The 19,155-nt window shown below is 37.5% G+C and overlaps 1 protein-coding gene across 1 annotated transcript; it reads right to left on the bottom strand.

Annotated features, from left to right (window-relative positions):
• Positions 1 to 1,810: 1,810 nt before the first annotated feature.
• On the bottom strand, positions 1,811 to 18,412 carry LOC146330888 (C-type mannose receptor 2-like). The gene is made up of 12 exons (XM_084711795.1): positions 18,263 to 18,412; positions 17,687 to 17,776; positions 17,375 to 17,434; positions 16,626 to 16,688; positions 14,387 to 14,529; positions 14,158 to 14,258; positions 13,849 to 13,973; positions 7,346 to 7,435; positions 5,772 to 5,864; positions 3,425 to 3,567; positions 2,225 to 2,325; positions 1,811 to 2,134 (listed from the first exon to the last, which is right to left on the bottom strand). The coding sequence occupies exons 1-12, from the start codon at positions 18,381 to 18,383 to the stop codon at positions 1,987 to 1,989; spliced, it is 1,278 nt and encodes a 425-aa protein (XP_084567921.1). The 5' UTR covers positions 18,384 to 18,412; the 3' UTR covers positions 1,811 to 1,986.
• Positions 18,413 to 19,155: the final 743 nt, after the last annotated feature.

Genomic DNA, 19,155 nt, shown 5'->3' with positions numbered 1-19,155 from the left:
TACATGTTGTCAGTGGCTACTTTAGCCACTTATTTGGCTAGTTAGCTCAGAGATAGGTCTGGCTATGTGAGACTACAGCACCTAGTGCTTCTGAGCACCATCTCAGGATGAAAAAATAGCCAACTAACCGCCAGTTAGCTCAGTTAGCCCAGTTAGCCAACATGCAGCTGACTCTGTCTGGACTGGGAGCTCAAAACATCAGCGGAGTGCATGACTAACTATCTATAGCAGTCAAGAGCAACAAGTAGAGAGTTTAGCAGCCGGACGACGGCAGAGGGAAAACATGTCAACCGTTGTTGAAAGTTGAAAAAAACAAAACAAAACAAAGACTTAAACTTAACAAATTTAGGGCAGTTAGGGCAGACTGAAAACTGAGTGTTTTGCTCACTTACTTTTATGTAAGATTACCTCATTATTTGAGACTTTGGCCATGTTTAATGTGACCATCCAACATTGTAAAATTACTCTTATTTATAATATTTGAATTCTAACGCACTTATCCCCTATCTTCATCCTCATTATACACTATTTATATGTACCACTGTTGTATATATTGTTGTACATTTTGTTGTTTACATATTTTTACACCTCTTATTTTTATTTTTAGTGTAATGCACATAATTTTTTTTTACATACTTGCAATTTCTATTTCCATTCTTGTTTTTTCTATATGCGTATATACTCGCTTTTTCTTGAATAGGAGCAACTATGCAAAAAAATTTCCCACCGGGGATCAATTAAGTATTTCTGATTCTTATTATATAAATGTCAGAGAATACGGAGAGGCATAATACATCCAATTTAATGTTAACAGAAACTTTTTAATCACTAAATGGAATACTAAATAAACCAATGTGATACTTCAAATTCACAGTATTTTTGAAGGTAACATGAAGCAGCTGTAATTGACCCTTTCTTAAGCCCTGTCCTTTTTAGTTACTGTTGCTAAGCCTGCCAAACTTTCTCGCGCTACATTTACAGTGATAACGGTGGCAGATATATCATTGAAATTGTTGAAACACAAGGTCTTTGAAACCTTAGAGACATATACAAAAGCAGCTTCTCATTTCAAGCTGACAATAGTGGATTTTGTTGGCTAAAATAATGACTCACAAGCAGATTTTACAAGTGTAGCTGGCTGATGTAAGCTACTTCTAAGTCCTTGACTTGGCTGAAAGGTTTCCATCTGACACATTTTAAAACAAGTACAATGTGAAAGTGGGAATTTAGTTATCTGACAGCTGTCCACATGGTATAATGATAATGCTAAAAGACTGAGGCTAAAGCTAGCTTACATCTCTGGAAAGATTGGTTGAATGGTGAAATACAGCAGGTATATCGACATGATAGATGACAGAAGTACACTCATTAACATAAAAAAAGGAAGCACAGGTACTAGGATGGTGCACTGGACTTGGAGACAGGTCACCCAGCCAGATGAGCTGATCACAATGGCAGAAGACAGCCGAGATAAGAGCTAAGTTAACTTAAGGCGGAGAGAGATGCATCATTGTTGACCCACTTCGATTCTGCATCAGCCCACTTCCTCCTCCTCAAACCCTCACAGAACAAATGCAGATGCAGTGAGATCTAACAACTTTGTCTGGAGGTAAACTTACTGCAGCCTGTAAGCTAGTGTTAGTTAGACATGCTAATGTTTGCAGCTTATGTTGCAGATGAAGACAGAGTTTAATCCATTCATGACATGTGTGCCCTTGTCTTTTATGTTTTTGAGAGACTACAGAAAAGATGTCACCGAGAGAAATGGAAAACTTGCCAGCTCTAGTTACGGCTGTTAAGCTATGATTGGACAGTTGCTGTTTGGAGGTGGGGCTTAGCAAAAGGCCAAATGTATCTGCCTTGGTTTTCTGTGTATAATACATTTATATACTGTGTGTCACTGAAGGCCTATAAGTTAATGGTCCACTTTATCTGCAGGATTGCCATAATCAGTGTTTCAATTGTCCTGAGAGTTTGGCTGCTGAGTTATAGAGCTGCTGTCTTTTCACAGATCCAGATGTTTTGAGTTCCACACGGTTTATCATTCCAGCTGTTTTCTTCATCAAAGAACTTTATTTCCCCGCAGTCTTCATCTGTTCCTTCATGACTGTTAGGCTCATTGTTGCCCCAGAAGCTGAAAATCCCAAAACAAAGAATAAAACGTGTTACCTTTTGATAGTAATCCAGGTTTATTAGACAGTGATTAAAAAAATAATGTACGAACCTTGTGGTTAGCGGAGTCCCATCCACCCATTTCCATGTTCCCTCTCTCTCTCTGTCAGTCAGTCCAATCCACATGTGCCTCTGGAAACTTCTTGTGAATTCCTTGTTGATGGAGAAAAACAAACTGTCATTTACTTAAATGAAACATACAGTAACTCTGATCCCAACTCGTCACATACTGATGAAATGTCATCATCCCATGGCTCCTGATACTGAGCTTTTTTTTTTTTTTTTTTTTTTTTTTTACTTTTTAACACGTAATTAATACCAAGAAACAGCTTTTTAATGCATGATTAACACTGTGAAAAAGTTTGGTTAGTTTGAGGTGAAAACAGTATTTGGTTACCTTTAGACACCAAAACTACTTGGTTAGGTTTAGACACTAAGATCCCTATCTTATACACAGCGCAAAGCCAATGCGCTGGTGGCGCAGGTGGATTTGCAATTACACCAGCACAGTTGCATTTTTTGCCATGTCTGCAACACAGAAAATGAACTTACGCCTGGGCTGTGCAGCCATGGGCAGTCGGTCTGACAATGAAGGCAAAACAAAGGTGTGGCCAAGTGCATTTGGTATCTTGTCCTCGGCACACTGGAGTAAAAACCACTTGCGCTTTGGACTGGCTGGCCGGTCTGCACAAGCTAGCACCCAGCGCGTTTGGCCAAAGCGCACACACACGTCTCCACAGTCACAAAATACCTTCATTTATGTTCACTCTTTTCCCCACACAGGAGTGTGGACTAATAAAGTGTTTGAACGTATTTTCTATCAGCAATGTAAGTTAAAAGTGTGCGCGTGTGCGTTTTGCTCTTGGCTGAGGTGTGCACACTTCTCCACAATCACAAAACACCTTTCATTAATGTTAAACAGTGTGTGTCCAAAATTATTCTCACTAAGAAGGAATCAGGAATTATTATTAGAATTATAAAGCCAATAAATCTCAGCAGACCTGCAAAGTGCGCACAGCATGTGATCGCAGCTGTCAGATCGTCTTTAACAGATCAGTCAGCATGACAGCTGGAGCAGCTGTACAGTTTGTGTTTATTGGGATCCAAAAAACAAGGGCTGAATAATTATAATCTTATGTCATTATATCTGACCACAAGACCAGTCCAACCCAGGGAGAAAACAATTTGTGTACTGTTCTGTCAGAGCCTGATGCTGGATGGACAACCTGTGTGTAACTTTGTAGACACACACCTGCTCTTCTTTGCTGTTGATGATCACCAGGTCTGCACCTCTCTTCAGACAGTCACTTCTGCTGTCTTGCCAGGATTTCTTCGATTTAGAAATGTAATAGAAACTGTTGTTGACATACACCCATCCTTGGTGTGAATATTCAGCTGTTAGACAACAAAAACATCTCAATAATCAATAAAACAAGAACATGCTTGAAGTCCCCCAATTCAGCATTTCTAGGCAGTATACAAAGATTTTATGTAAGGGATAATGTACAGTGAGCAGGTCATACTTATGAAAAAAAAAACCCAATAGGAAGATGCAGGACCTTGACATGAAGTGGAGGGGTCTTGAATCATCCTGAAGTGGTTTATTTTGCAATAATGACCTGCTCAATGTACATTATCCTTATTATTACATGGTTACTGACCTCCCCCCCAAAAAACAAAAAACAAAACAAAAACAGTACTTTGATACAAAATATTAATTTAAAAATGATTTCATAGATTTAAAAAAATATTTTAGTACTCCTCTAGAGTCTATGATCAGAATTGCATCCATAGAAATGGTATTTAACAAAAGCCATGTAATAAAAATGATTTAGAACACACCATAATGTATAGTGTGCTGTGAATGTGGTCATCTCTATAATTTAACAGGAGGGATTCATTTCCAGATAAAGTACTTTATGAGCAAGTGTTTTTCCTGTTTTTTACAGTAACAGCACTGGTGTACAGGAAGTGGTTACTAGCAATGTTGCACAACCATAATTTAATAAATTTGTTTCTGTTTGCATGGTGGCTTCCTCTCACCCACTCCTGATTTTATCACAGTGAGAGCCAACACTTCCTTCTCTGTCTCAGTCACTGACAGATTCACACTCAACTCTATGGTGATGTTACTTAAATACTACTCAGTTGCAAGAAAAACAACTGGTGTGAAAATATATTCAAGTAACACACAGCTAAATTTGAATAATTAAAAAAAAAATCGCCAAGTATATAAAATAATTTTCTCTGCTCTGAAATGCTCGGCGCGTACACTCTGGTGTCTCAGTGTATAACAGCACTATGACCTGAAAACAACTTGAAACATGGATGCTCCAGCAGGTTTGTTGGACACGTCCAGACATGTTTGAGCCACCAGAGCCAGAGGATGGTGACAGGATGGTATTTTATTGCTTCGTGCTCCAGCACATCAACTCCACAGTTCAGTGCTGCATAGTTGTCAGTGTTTTCACATGTTTTCAGCAGCTACTTTGTAACATCTATATTGTGTTTACTGTATTTAGAAGAAAACCCCCCCTTTTTCTTTACATGATCTTTAAAGAAGGTGCAAATGTTGCATGTCCTGATATGCAACAGTGACATGACAAACAGTTGGCCTCTTAACTTCACTGCTACACACCACCATTGTGCTTGAGATCATCAAACTCATCTGACCACTTCTGCAGATAGGTCAAGCAAAATGCTTGTGCGAAAGCAGTCGGTCAGTTTCAGAGCAGCGGATCCTGACATGATCAACAAATGCAGTCGGCATCTTTCGAAACATGCCGTCTGATCAGATGGATGCACCACACCAGGAGGAGAAGAGGTGAGCGGACAAGAGCCATGCTACAGCTGGAACCCTAAGACCACTCCCGGCTGATGTCTGGCCAGGAAAATAACACAGATGAAATGGGACATCAGAAACTGTTGTGTCCGCAGAGAGACCTGCTCCACGGCACCTTGGATCGAGCTGTTGCACCTGAACCTGACAGGACGCAACACACAAGACTCCAGCAGGAGGAGTGAGGAGGACTCTGTTTTTACATCAGTGATGCTTGGTGCTCAAACTCAGTCACAGTTGATGGACAATGTTTCCCAAATGTCGAACTTTGAAAGCGAAGATGTCGACCATATTATCATCACCATATAGTTGCTGCTGCTTACATTCAACATGATGCAAATTTACAAAATGCACTAAAGAATTATGTATATATATGCAGTTACTCATTGTGAATACACACAGTTAGCAAAGGGAGAGTAGTTGTGTGCATCATCTAGGTGAAAGGCTATGGCATCAGTTGAATTGTAGGTTGTTTTTGATTGGTTACCATCTGTGGTTTGGATGGTTAGCCACTCTGAAAATTGACTTACTTGACTCACCCATACGTGATTAAAACAAGTGATGGAGGAAAGAATGACTCTTGATTTGATTGATATCGACTGATAAAGAAACCGTATTTACTGTATTTACACCATATCTGAGCCCAGTCCTTTAATTAAGGTATTATTTATTATTATGTATTATTATTTAAGGAAAAATAACACCCAGGCGAAAATGAATAATAGAAAAAACCTATGAAAGTTTCATCTTAATAACTCACCAAAGATGGTCAGTTTCCTCTTCAACTCGTTTCTCTCTTTAATCACGTTTTTTAAATCAGCCTCAGCATCTGATGTGTCCTCTTCAGATTGATCTGAGAGAGCAGAAATATTTACACACTCCATTTTATTACTGTAGTTCCATACTGAAGGTAGCTCAGGTAGCCAGATTTAGTTGAAATGTTAACATATCGTGCCGGAGGAGGCTCACTTAAGCCCGGTATAATTTAAGAAGCTATTCTACATGACAGTAAACAAACTCTATTAGACATAAGACATAACAAACACATTTTAATACAGTTCTTTTATGTTACTGATTTGGAATTATTTAACAAAAGTTGTTCTGTTCTATGTTACCTGCAAGATGCAGTATTTGTGTATTTTTTTTTAAAAAGTATTACAGGGAAAAAAAACTTGAATCAAATTGTGTTAATGAGGAGGCTTTTATATTAGCAGCAAAACATCACTTGACTTATCTAACTATGGAAATAGATTGGATGGAGTTCTGCCTAATTGCCTAATAATCTGCCATTGCTGGATTTTCAAGTAGCAATTATATGCAGTTATAGTTCTTTACAATCACTTTAGTGTTAGTGAACTTTGGTATGATGAAGGTATGTCAGTTCCAGCTTTGTGTATATGGCTTTTATTCAACTTTTTTTTGTAATTAAGTGATTCATGCTTGTAAGATGCATTTTATAAGTACAGCCTGGCCTCTAACAACTGACAACACCCAGTTCAATTTATTCTGTTCTATCTATTTAAACTATGTATGCTATTATTTTATAATACTGGGACAGCACATCCTTTCTTAGAGCTAATGAATAATAATTATTATTATTGATAGGATAGATTTTACTCAGTAATTTGTATCAAGAATATTATTGTATTTAATGTAAATGTAATGTTTAATTGTAAACTGACATGCCACCGAATACTACTGGTAGAAGACTATGAGTGTGGGGTTAGAACACAAAAACAGAATTGTCAAAGAGTCATAGCTGTACTACTGAGAACTGGGACAAAACCATATTTTGAGGGGTTTTTGATTTTTTTCTTTTGAGAAAATATATTTTAAAAGATCAAACTTTTGGCTGTTAAGCCTTGCAATATATAATAATTACATAATTTATTATGTAAATTATTATTTATTGAAAAAAATATTATTTATCATTATATAATTTCAATACATACCTACCTGTTAACAGTAGGGAGGTTAGTTTTAAACTTTGACAGCTTTTAACACATTCTTTAATTGTCTGAAGTTGTGAATTCTTGTCTGAGACAAGGATGTTTTCTTGTGCAAAACAAGTTTAGAAATTAAATTTCACAAATTACACATATTTTATATATAGCAAATCCTGAAAGAATAAAAAAAAAAATGAAATTAGAGTGTCAATTTGTGTTATTTGTGTTTTCAAGAATGTGTGACTGATGAAAATATAAATAGAAATCACTGACAACAAGTGACTGTCACAACTTGTACCTGTATTCAGATGGCAGCGGTAATAATCAGACAGTAAAATTTAATATTTGGTAAATCACAGCCTTAAAATAGAGAGACAGCTGAACTCACAGAGCGTCAGACGCAGTGAAACGTTGAGAGCAGCTTGTAAGATACACAGGAGCCCAAAGCTCACAGCAACAAATCTGTACAGATTTCTCCCTGTGTGCAGAAATCAAACAGAAACACTCATGTAAAAACATTATTATTTCTAGGCAGCTAGGGGAAGTAATAGTTATGTGGACCAAGACCCATCAAACCATTTTCATGTTGTTTCTTTTGAACTGATTCAGCAAATTAAAAAAAAATGAACCTAATCTGTTGCAAAATTTCCATCCATTATAAAGTGATTTTTCTTTACACCTCTATTTTCCAAATTACTAAAACTAATGATACAAATTTATGTTGCATGTGCAAAAATGAGCGGTCAACATCACGAGTTGGAGCAATACATTGTGTATTAAATAGATGCTGTGTACCTCGCAACCTTGTAAATCGACAATAACAAGCAGCGATGAGTCCTCCACCGTAAGTTGATAAGCTTTTTATATCTCAGTTGTGTGTCAGTGTAAAGTTAAACCTGTTATCCTGAAAACAAAAACCCACTGCTCTGAAATAACACACTGGTTTATGAGTTAAGTGGCTGCCTGTCTCACTGCCTGCCAAACTTCATTGACATTTTAATCAATTTAACAGTTCTAAACACTTATGCCTTCTATAAGATCATAAATGATTTCTTTGGACTTAAAAAGAGATGCTTACACATTTAGGGAAAATTCTGCATTAATTTGAACTCTGAAAAACGTGAAACAGACAAACAAAACAGTTATAGCCAAGCGGCCCGATGTAGATATTTCAAAGGGGGACACCAGGGCTGCAATCTTTCATGTCAAGTAAAGCGAGTTTTTCAACTTAAACATGTTTCCTTAATCTCTGATGACATATCATGGAATTTTTATGATTTACTACGTTAAATATATTACAGGTTTCTGCTTTTAGATTGTGATTAAAACCAAATGAGTTTGGGGGTCTTGGAAGTGGTAGTTTGAGTATTTTGAAAAGCGCTATATAGGTATAATGAATTATTATTATTAATTATTAATTAAAAAATAAAGCATTTACTGCATGTATATTCTTACCCAAATGTCTTTTTTGATTGAAAGTTCCAACGTCGTCATACAAGTGATCATAAATGTCCTCTGGCATGTTCAGATACAGGTCTGAAGTGTCCATGTCACCTTTTCTTGTACCCATAACTGATTTCAACAGTTCTCCTGCCTTGTGTTCTTCCACCTCACGCTTTCACAGTGGTGTGTACTGTAGTCAACCAGCACGTCTGTCTGTTTTATCGGTGACATCAGTGACAGCTCTGTGGTTTACAGTCTTGAGTCACTTGCATGAAAAAATAAAACCCCCGAGTTCTGCAGAAGAATTTTTGGTTGTAATCTGTTTGTCATAATAAAACATCCCAAAATGGCTGCTTTTTTTCCCTTCTCCACGACATGATTGTGCATTGTGTGAAATTAACCATTACTGTACAGTAAATCTTGAACATAAGACCTTTTTGTAAGCAAAAAAGGGATATTTACGGGTTAATTTCTCAAAAATGATACAGTAAAAATGCCTGATACTGTGTGAGTGGGTAGTCAGGATGGTACTGAAGTCAACTGTATCAACCATTGTCAGAAATTATGGACCAAAGTGTCATTACTGTACAGTAAATCTTGAACATAAGACCGTATTGTAAGCAAAAAAGGGATATTAAAGGGTTAATTTCTCAGAAATGATACAGTAAAAATGCCTGATACTGTGTGAGTGACTAGTCAGGATGGTGGTGAGGTGAACTGTATCAACCATTGTCAGAAATTATGGACCAAAGTGTCATTACTGTACAGCAAAAATGGAGCATAAGACCTTCTTCTGAGCCAAAAATGCAACTTGGAGGCTTTATTTCTCAAAAATGATACAGTAACAATGCTTGATATTGAGTGAATGAGTAGTCAGGATGGTACTGAAGTCAACTGCATCCAGCATTGTCCGAAATTATGGACAAAAGTGTCGTTACTGTACGGTAAAATAGTTAGCTCGCTCTGTGTTAAAGTAGCCCTGACTTTCTGAGTGGACGCGGAGCATTAACCGTAAGTTTCATAATACGGGCGCACTGAAAATGTTCGTGCGGCTGGCTTGACCAAGCGACGACGAAAGACGGCTCACTTGACCGCAGTAACTTCTTACATATGAAAACTAACAGGCGACAGCGCACCTTAACATTGATGAAAACACAGTTAACTGACTGGCGACAAGGCATCTTAATACAGATGAAAATACAGTAAACTAACAGCATTTTCAATACCGTGATCATCAAGTGTCTGGTCATATCCCCTTTATCTAAAAACGTTAGGACATTTGTTTAGCTTTAGTTTGATAATCATCTTCTTCACTGCATATCCTTCTCAGTCTTACAGTTTGACCATATGGGATGTTGGTAATCATGTGGTCAGGATGGAAGTGTCAGTCAGCGTTTCTATCAGTTTCTTTACATTAAATACATGTCTCCATTTTTTGTTTTCATTAACAGTGATTTAAAGGTGTTTTTTTCTTGACAGTATTCCATGGTAAAATGCAAGTTGGGATAAGTATATAGTATATGTTCACTAAATGCCTTAAGTTCATTCTCAGAGCCACGAAGATATCATCAGTGCACCTTCTGAAAAACAAATGTTCTTCACAAAGGGATCGTTTTTAAATATATATATATGCCGTTACATAAACCCATGAATAAATTTGCATGGTCAGGAGCAAATGGTGACCCCATATTTGTTCCTTAAGCTCACAGGTGATACTTATTATCAAATATGAAGTAATTAGATTTTAGAATGACTTTCGTAAGTTACTTAAGAAATTCCACTGGGAGTGAATCTTTCCCGGGTTCAAAATAAAAATTCATAGCTTCTAATCCACCACCATGTGGAATATTGGTATACAAACTCCCCACATCAAAAGATACCAAAAAGGAGTTGTCAGGTGATGTCTGCCACCAGTTCTGTAGTGTCTGCCACATATGACTGTAATGTCTTCACCGTATTTTCTGGACTATAAGTCGCACTTTTTTTCATAGTTTGGCTGGTCCTGCGACTTATACTCAGGTGCGACTTGTATAAATTAAAATATATAATTTCACATGTTCTTAAGTGTTATTTCACACTGACCGACATGACCAAGGAGTAAACATTACCTACAGCAGCGAGAAGGCACTCTAGGCTTGTGACAACTACTGGTATTTGCTACTCCTGTACCACTGAAAATTAATTTTAACATTAACTTAAAGACAACTGAGAAAGACTTAACAGAAATGCCCCCCAAAAGAAAATCATATTCTGCAGATTAGCTGCAAGTAGTGAAATATGCAGCCGAAAACGGTAATCGAGCAGCAGAAAGAAAGTTTGGACTGAGCGAGAAACTTGTGAGGGACTGGTTACTCTTACTGCAATGAAGAAAACAAAGAAAGCTAATCACGGGCTAAAAACAAGTTGGCCACAGCTGGAGGAACAAGTTCACAGATGGGTGCTTGAACAACGTGCTGCCCGGAGAGGCTTGTCAATGGTGCAGGTACGTCTCCACGCCCTGGTAGTTGCCAAGGCAATGAATATGAATGACTTTTCGGGAGGACCTTCTTGGTGTTACCGCTTCATGCAACGCAACCGCTTCTCTATCAGAGCACAGACAACGGTTAGAATAAATTTCCCCAAAAAATGCGACTTATAATCCAGTACGACTTATATATGTTTTTTTCTTCTTCATGATGCATTTTTTGACTGGTGCGACTGGTTGACTGGATACTCCGGAGTGACTTATTGTCCGAAAAATACGGTACTATGTCTTTAATGAAATGGTCCACAAATTGGCTTAAAGGCTCCGACAGTGAGTTATTACCTGCTACAATTGGACTACCAGGAGGATTTTCCAAAGTAGAAAAAAATGAATAATAAGATGTTCTATTTTCAAAAAGTCATGCTCACGCTTAGTCTCCCACTTATTCTCCACAGAGGTATTCAGAATTGTATCTCTCTCCCATATACACTCATCTGCCACTTTATTAAGTACACCTTGCTAGTACCAGATTGGACCCCCTTTTACCTTCAGAGCTGTCTTAATTCTCCGCGGCATAGATTCAACAAGGTGCTGGAAACATTCCTTAGAGATTTTGGTCTATTATTGACATGATAGCATCATGCAGTTGCTGCAGATTTGTTGGCTGTACATCTGTGATGCAAAACTACACCGCATCCCAAAGGTTCTCTATTGGATTGAGATCTGGTGACTGTGGAGGCCACTGGAGAACAGTGAACTCATTGTCATGTTCATGAAACCAGTTTGAGATGATCTGAGCTTTGTGACATGTTGCATTATCCTGCTGGAAGTATCCTTCCATCCATCTTCAACCGCTTATTCGAAGTCAGGTTACAGGGGTGACAGTTCAGCAGGAGACCCCAGACATCTTTTTCCCTGGCTTCATTAGCCAGCTCTGACTGGGGGATCCTGAGCTGTTCCCAGGCCAGGGTGAAGATACAATCCCTCACCTAGTCTGCCCTGTGGCCTCCTCCCAGCTGGATACAACTGGAACACCACCCTAGGGAGGTGACCAGGTGGCATCCTGACGAGATGCCTGAACCACCTCACTGCTCGCTCCTATTCGCAATCTCGTTTTTTCGGCCATGACCCACTCCTCATGACCATAGGTGAGAGACGAACGAAGGTTGACTGGGTATGCCAGAAAACACCCTTGTCCCACTCAAGAATTCACAACTTCAAACAATTAAAAAACTAATAATACCTACTGATAACATAGGTGAAAACGTGTTATTTTAATCATCTTGGTTTTAAAATAGATTGTTTTAATGAAAATGTGTCAGAGATTTCTGTTAAATCCATTGGATTTATTACAAAAACATGATTTAACCAGGCATAAAAACTATTAACTATACCCTTAGGACCTCTTGTCTCATCTCCTTGTTTAAAAACGGCAGGAACACTGCTCATCTGTGGGTAAACTTTCTGTTTTTTCAACCAATTCATTAATTGTTATCGGAGGTGTCTCAACCATAACATGTCAGCTGTGTAGCCCTTCAGAATCAAACCGAAATAAGAAATATGATTTTAAAATCTGTATGTTTCATTAGCATTAAGAAAGCTCATTCATTCATTCATTTTCTATAACCACTTATTCCGTAAGGGTTGCGGGCTGCTGGAGTCTATCCTAGCTGACATTGGGCGAGAGGCGGGGTTTACCCTGGACAAGTCGCCAGTTCATCACAGGGCTGACACATAGAGACAGACAACCACTCACACTCACATTCACACCTACGGGCAATTTAGAGTCACCAGTTAACCTAGCATGCATGTCTTTGGACTGTGGGAGGAAGCCGGAGAACCCGGAGAGAACCCACACAGTAGGGTTGCCACCCGTCCTGTAAAATACGGAATCGTCCTTTATTTGACAATTAAATGTTGCGTCCTGTATTGAACCATTACGGGACGCGATTTTCATAAATGTCCAATACACATGTCTGTCACACACACATCAACACTAAAGAGATCATACAGTATCTCATTAAATAGGTTAATTGATTGTAAATAGGTTAATTGATTGACAATTTTAAATCTCAAGATGTAATTATAATTATTCATTATTTCAGGTAGCTTTTAAAGTTGGATTGTTTTTATCGGGGTGAAAAATACCACATAATTCATGTATATATACTGCCTCTGAAACCAGACAGAAATCTCAGTTATTTAACAGACTTGGAGAAATCCTTACAGTTATCTTCAATCTAATTTTATGATGTGATTTTAATACAGTTACATCAGAAAATGACAACAGCTGTCCTTTTTGGTTTTGATTGTATTTCTATGCTGAAGTTTTTATAGGTGTTTCTATAGACTTTGTGTAGCAGAGTGGTTCTACAAGCAGGTCAGAGCATCATTAGATGGTTTCAGAGAGTTACAAGCTTCTGTAAATGCATCATGAAAACAATACAGCATGTATTGATATTAGAAAATGTACTTTGTAATTTGTACTTTTGAATATTTAAGTATTTTTAAAAACATGTACTTTTGAATACTGAAATATTTTTAAAACCAAGTACTCTAGTACTTTAACTCAAGTAAAATTTTGACTGAGCAACTTTCACTTGTAGTTGAGTAATATTTGACCAAGAGTATCTATACTTTGACTCAGTTACTGGGGTTGAGTACTTTGTCCACCACTGAGTATGACTAATTGCTTTCTTGATCACCCCTTTACTAAAAACACTGGCACAAAATGAAACATAGCGGACCTTCTTGCTGTGAGGCGGCAGTGCTAACCACTGCACCACCGTACCACCCCCGTTAAGAAAACTCTTAGCAGAAAATCCCACTTTGATGTATGTGTCTAATGCACCACTTCACCTAACCATGTGTCACTGCAGTCTTTACAGTTGAGTCAAAAAATAGTAAATACATCATCTCTTCATGTCTTCAATATACAGTCATGATGGTGGGTGCACTATGTTATGGATCTATTTTCTTTTCACAGATCCAGAGGTTTTGAGTTCCACATACTACGTCATTCCAGCTGTTTAGGCCATGATTTGAATTACGTTCTACACAGTCTTCACTTTTGATCCCATAGTTGTTCGGTTCTCCGGAGCGCCAGAAGCTGAAACACAAAACAAACAAACTTTTGTCAAAGAACAGAAACCAACAGTATTTAATGAGCAGCAATGTGGGCAAAGTTAAACTATTAAATATGTTGAGAAATCCCAGGTCTGCTCAGAACTGTGGCACTTTGAAAGAAGCTATTAAAGATTGATTAAACTTGAATAAAAGAGTGATGTGTTTACCTTGTTGTCAGCAGAGAGTCATCCACCCATTTCCACCTCCCCTCTGTCTCTCTGTCAGTCAGTCCAATCCACATTACCCCTTGGAACCGTCTTGTGAATTCCTTGTTTTTAAAGAGAAATATACAGTGATCAGCTAATATATAACAATGTCAGTCCACCTCACTGACCTCATCTAATATTTCACTATTTATTTATGACTCATATAGTATATCAGTGAACACACACACACCTGTTCTTGTTGGCTGTTGATAATTATCAGGTCTGCTCCTCTCTGCAGGCAGTCACTTCTACTGTCTTGCCAGTTTTTCTTGATTGAAGAGAGAAGATAGAAACTACCATGGAAATACAGCCACCCTTCATCCAAATAGTGATCTGTTGAAGGAACAGAAGGAAGCTGAAAAAGTGCTGATACTGCTGTGATCACAGACTGATCACAGATTTACTCAACATGCTTTTATCTTGTGGAAGGCAAAGAATGACTGGCGCAATAAACACTTTATTAATAATGTTGTCTCTCAAAATAATGTATTCTGTGATGTTTCTCTTCAAGCCCTGCATACTTGTAAAAGTATATTGTTAATGCCACTCCAGACTGTAATGTATGTTTTTATGCAGATGACTTGATTTTAGATGTTAATCTTATCATTACAAACCTACAGTCTGCCTTTGATACATCTCAGATCTCTCTCATCCAGCACATGTGAACTGAACGGAGCAGGAGCGAGCGAGGAGCGCAGGTGGGGGAGGGTTGGCTGGTTGTTTTTAAAAAAAAAAAAAAAAAAAAAAAAAAAAATGGAGCGTCGCCTTATCTCCCACTCTGTCCTGTCAGGTTTCGCTCAGGTACAGCTCACAACACCAGTCTGATGTACACACAAGTGCCCATTGCTCAGACACCCACATTATTTTGAACTGTCCTGTAGATGAACTGACCAGAGCTGTCTCTACCTCTTCATCTCCTCTGTGTGTGTCAGTGTTCAGTTTGCTGTCTGCTGTCATATTCAGCAAATGTCCTCAGTGAAGTAAACTGGATGAAACTGGTGTAAACTATCCTGCTGCCTTAATACAAAAATATATCGCACAATGTTTAGTCATTAATATAGACTGAACTGAAAAAAGGTGAGGATTTTTCCTCTTAGAGGACAATATTTTATATATATAAAAAACCTATTATTAACAGTAATAATAATAATAATGGTGAAGAAATAAATAGACACATACATATGAATAGCAACCTTTTCCTAAAATCCAGCCAGTGTGGTGTTGGGAGTTTAAATGTGAAGCCTGCAGTGCACCATAGAAGCTTCAGTTGATGCACCTATATTGAAACTTTTGGTGCATTTTGACCTACAGGCTTCAGTTTAAACTAAAGCTGGATTACTATGCACATTCTTTTTTGGTGTGAAAAAAACAACATTAAGGAAAAGAGTTGACTTTTTACATTTTTCATCCAGATGATTTCTTACACACAACCATTTGAGAAGTTGTTATTGGAAATGTGCAGGAACTTTCAAACAACATGAAGCTCTGATAATATGGATTCTGGTGTGATCTTGAGAAACCAGCTGCCTTGAAAGTTAATCTTGATCATGCACATGTTAATGAAATATAGGTAGTACACTCAGAATGAAGTGTCTCTTGATTAAAACAGAGTTATACTCATACTTACTATAAACATTCAGCTTCCTCTTCAGCTCGTCTCTCTCTTCCATCATGGATTTCAGCTGTGAAGCTGCCAGTTTGAGTAGAGAGGTTACGATCATTTGTAACACAATCAGAGCATGACTGAGGCATTGCTATGTGATCACTTAAGTTACGTATTTAGATGGAAACACAATTACACAGTGAGTATTATTCAATCTAAAAAAAAATCTTCATCATAAAATTAATGTAGTAGCAATAGTAGTTCTGCCACTAATAAGATTTAACTGGGAGATTTCATGTACTTATATTTGTCATTTATATTTGTCCTGCCTATGCTGGGCTCAACACTCCTCATTTGGATGTGAGCCTTTTTGATGATTTTACTTACCAAAGTTGTCCAGCTCTCTCTTCAACTCATCTTTCTCTTCAGTCATGTTTTTACACCTTGCCTCAATACCTACAATGGAGAGTTTCCCATCATTTGTAACAGAATCAGATTATGTTCAAAACTAAAGAGACGGTTTGCTCTGAAATTTAATTTCCATATTTAATTGATCTATAAATGACAGCTGGTCATTAAGTGAACTATTCTCTGATGCATGAATTGTTAATGTAGACCAGACTGAAGATGAAAATATTGACTCAGTTCCAAATATTTGGAGGTGTAGTACCAAGTCCCAACCACCAGGTGGCAGTCTCCCAAAACACTGTTTATAGTGCACCTGCCTCACAAGGTAATCTTGATCGTGCACATGTTGTTGAAATACATATTTCTTACACTCAGAATGAAGTGTCTCTTGTTGAAATAAAAATATCCTCATACTTACTACAAACACTCAGCTTCCTCTTCAGCTCGTCTCTCTCTTCCATCGTGGAATTCAGCTGTGAAGCTGCCAGTTTGAGTAGAGAGGTTACGATCATTTGTAACACAATCAGAGCATGACTGGAAGAAATCACTTTACAACTGAATTTCGCAAAGCACTATCCACTGTTCCATTTGATTAATATCTCTTTTCTATTTGTCGTCTTAAGATATTGCACAATAAATTCAACAGGACAGAGGGAAGAGCAGACGTATCAAAAACCTAATGAATAACTCTTAAATCTTTTTATTTTCAGAAAACCACAAAAGTATCTATATTTTGAACCAAATGAGATGTTACAAGTAGTTTTATGTGAATTTTAATAATACTTGAAAAATATTTCTTGTACACAGTTTTCTGTGAATGAACATACATCTTTCCACTCCAGTGGATGTTATGAGTAAAAGAATATATTCAGTATATTAGGCCTATATTTAGTTTTCACCTTGTTTTTTTTTAGGTTTCATTTAAAACCAGATTGTAATTTACATTTTTTTTTTCAATTCATCTGCCATTACAGCAACATTGATGCATTGTGGTGGATGGATACATAACCCCAGTGACTCATCTTTTTATCTTTTTGGTACAATTAAGATTTAAATGTGATATTTCAAATGATATGAAATGTGTAACACTGACTGTATATTTGCACAGTGTCTGACTTCTACACATTTTAATGCTGAATACTGCAGCAGTTTTATCATCATACTTACCAAAGGTGTCTCTCTCCTCAGTCAGATTCTTACAGATGGCATCAATAGCTGATGTGGAATCTAACATCATCACAACACAATCAGATTATGTTCACAACTAAAGAGACAATTGACTTTAACACATAATTTCCATATAACATTGATGGTTATGTCTAAGAGTTTAATGCATGTAAACATAAACCACAGAGCCATGTTATCACACAGAACATGTGAACGGTAGTGATCTGGTGTTAGAATGACAATGTGTGTGTGTGTGTGTGTGTGTGCATATACTGTATATACGCATATATATAATAATTCAAGACAACTCACAGAGAGCAAGACGCAGGCAAATGTTTAGAGCAGCTTGTAGGACACACAAGAGACCAAAGCTCACAGCAATGCCTCTCAGCAGTTTTCTTCCTGTGTGCAGAAAACACACACACACGCACACGCACACACACACACACGGTTTAAAATATGTTGTAAATTTGTATTCTTGATTTCTACTCTCCCGTGGAGGCACCAGCAGTTTTCTCTGCTCTGAAACACTAGCTAATGACCAGGTCATGATTTCTGGAAAGAGACATCACTGCTGATTTAATCTCGGCAACTTTGATTATTTGGGGCAAACTGCCCTTTTTATATTGGAATTTAAATCACATGAATGCACAGGTGTAAATATCATCTTTAATGGTCAGATATAATAAAAGAAAACAAGCAGTTTAACAGTCAAATAAAACTCAACAATCATATTCAAATAAAAACAATAGAAGTAAAGTTAGAATATTGAGCAAGATGCTGAAATATAAAACTTACATCTTTTAGTATATATTCAGTGCAAGATACATGTTTATTATTTTTTTTACTTTTACAACATCAACTTAACATAAAGTATTTCTGTCTCACCTGGTGCTGCAGAAGCCATGTCACCACCTTTACGGCTCCTCGAGGAAACACTCCCAGCTGAAGATACAGGAAGGTTTTCAGTTTCAGTAGTGATCTCTGGCTGATCTAAATGGACAGCCATCTGTAAGACACTGACCTGTGACCAAAGTTTCTTTTTGGACTGTTGCAGTCTGTGATCTGCTTCTTCGTTTATTTGCTGCTCACATAGCAACACCTTTTTTTCTTCCTCATTTTTAAGTGAGGTGTTTTCCTTCCTTGATTCAAAGACATACTGCTGCTCCAGCTGTAACATGTAAAGATAGCTCATATTTGACCTTTTTTCTAAAAACAAGCAGCACTCTTTAATTTTCCACACTAACTGTAAAATTTAAAACACATTATCATTTAAAACATGATAATATTGTATAAATAATCCAGTGGCTCTTAAACATACTGTATGGCCTTAAACAATTTCCCCTTCTTTTCTGTGGGTTGTTGGAACTGAAGTGAATTGTTGGGCTGATTTGGACTGAGAGAGTCGCTGAAGGTCCATTTGTAACTGACTGTGCTGTAGGACCATGGCTCCGGCACGTCACTGAGCCACGTTGCAGGTCCATCTACAAAATCCTGAATGCAGAAATCATAAACAACTGTTTAATGTTTTAACACCTCAATTCAGTACTACATAGTTCTCAGTCTTTTTCAGTCGTTTTCCTTTACACAGACTTTATTGATACATACAGAAGTGAGAAAATGTGGTCACTGTTGGACAAAATACACTTCCTCATGTACTGTGACATGTGCTCTTCTTCTTTTTGTTTAGATGAATTTAAGTTTGACAAGATTTCGTTGAGAATTTGAACATGTTTATTGGCTAACCATTAGCATTATTGACACAGAATGATATTGGTTAT

The sequence above is a fragment of the Lutjanus erythropterus genome, chromosome 3 (genome assembly GCF_056507025.1).
Source record: "Lutjanus erythropterus isolate fLutEry1 chromosome 3, fLutEry1.hap2, whole genome shotgun sequence".
Classification (NCBI taxonomy): domain Eukaryota; kingdom Metazoa; phylum Chordata; class Actinopteri; order Lutjaniformes; family Lutjanidae; genus Lutjanus; species Lutjanus erythropterus.
This window is presented reverse-complemented; position numbering and strand designations above follow the sequence as displayed.

Bases quoted from the DNA above. Each gene is read 5' to 3' on its own strand.
- LOC146330888 (XM_084711795.1), bottom strand. From the start codon at position 18,383: ATGGCTGTCCATTTAGATCAGCCAGAGATCACTACTGAAACTGAAAAC. The intron at 5,865-7,345 runs GTGAGTTCAGCT...CTGCTCTCTCAG, and splicing joins TTCACTGCGTCTGACGCTCT to ATCAATCTGAAGAGGACACA. The intron at 3,568-5,771 runs GTGAGTTATTAA...GTTGTCTAACAG, and splicing joins GAGGAAACTGACCATCTTTG to CTGAATATTCACACCAAGGA.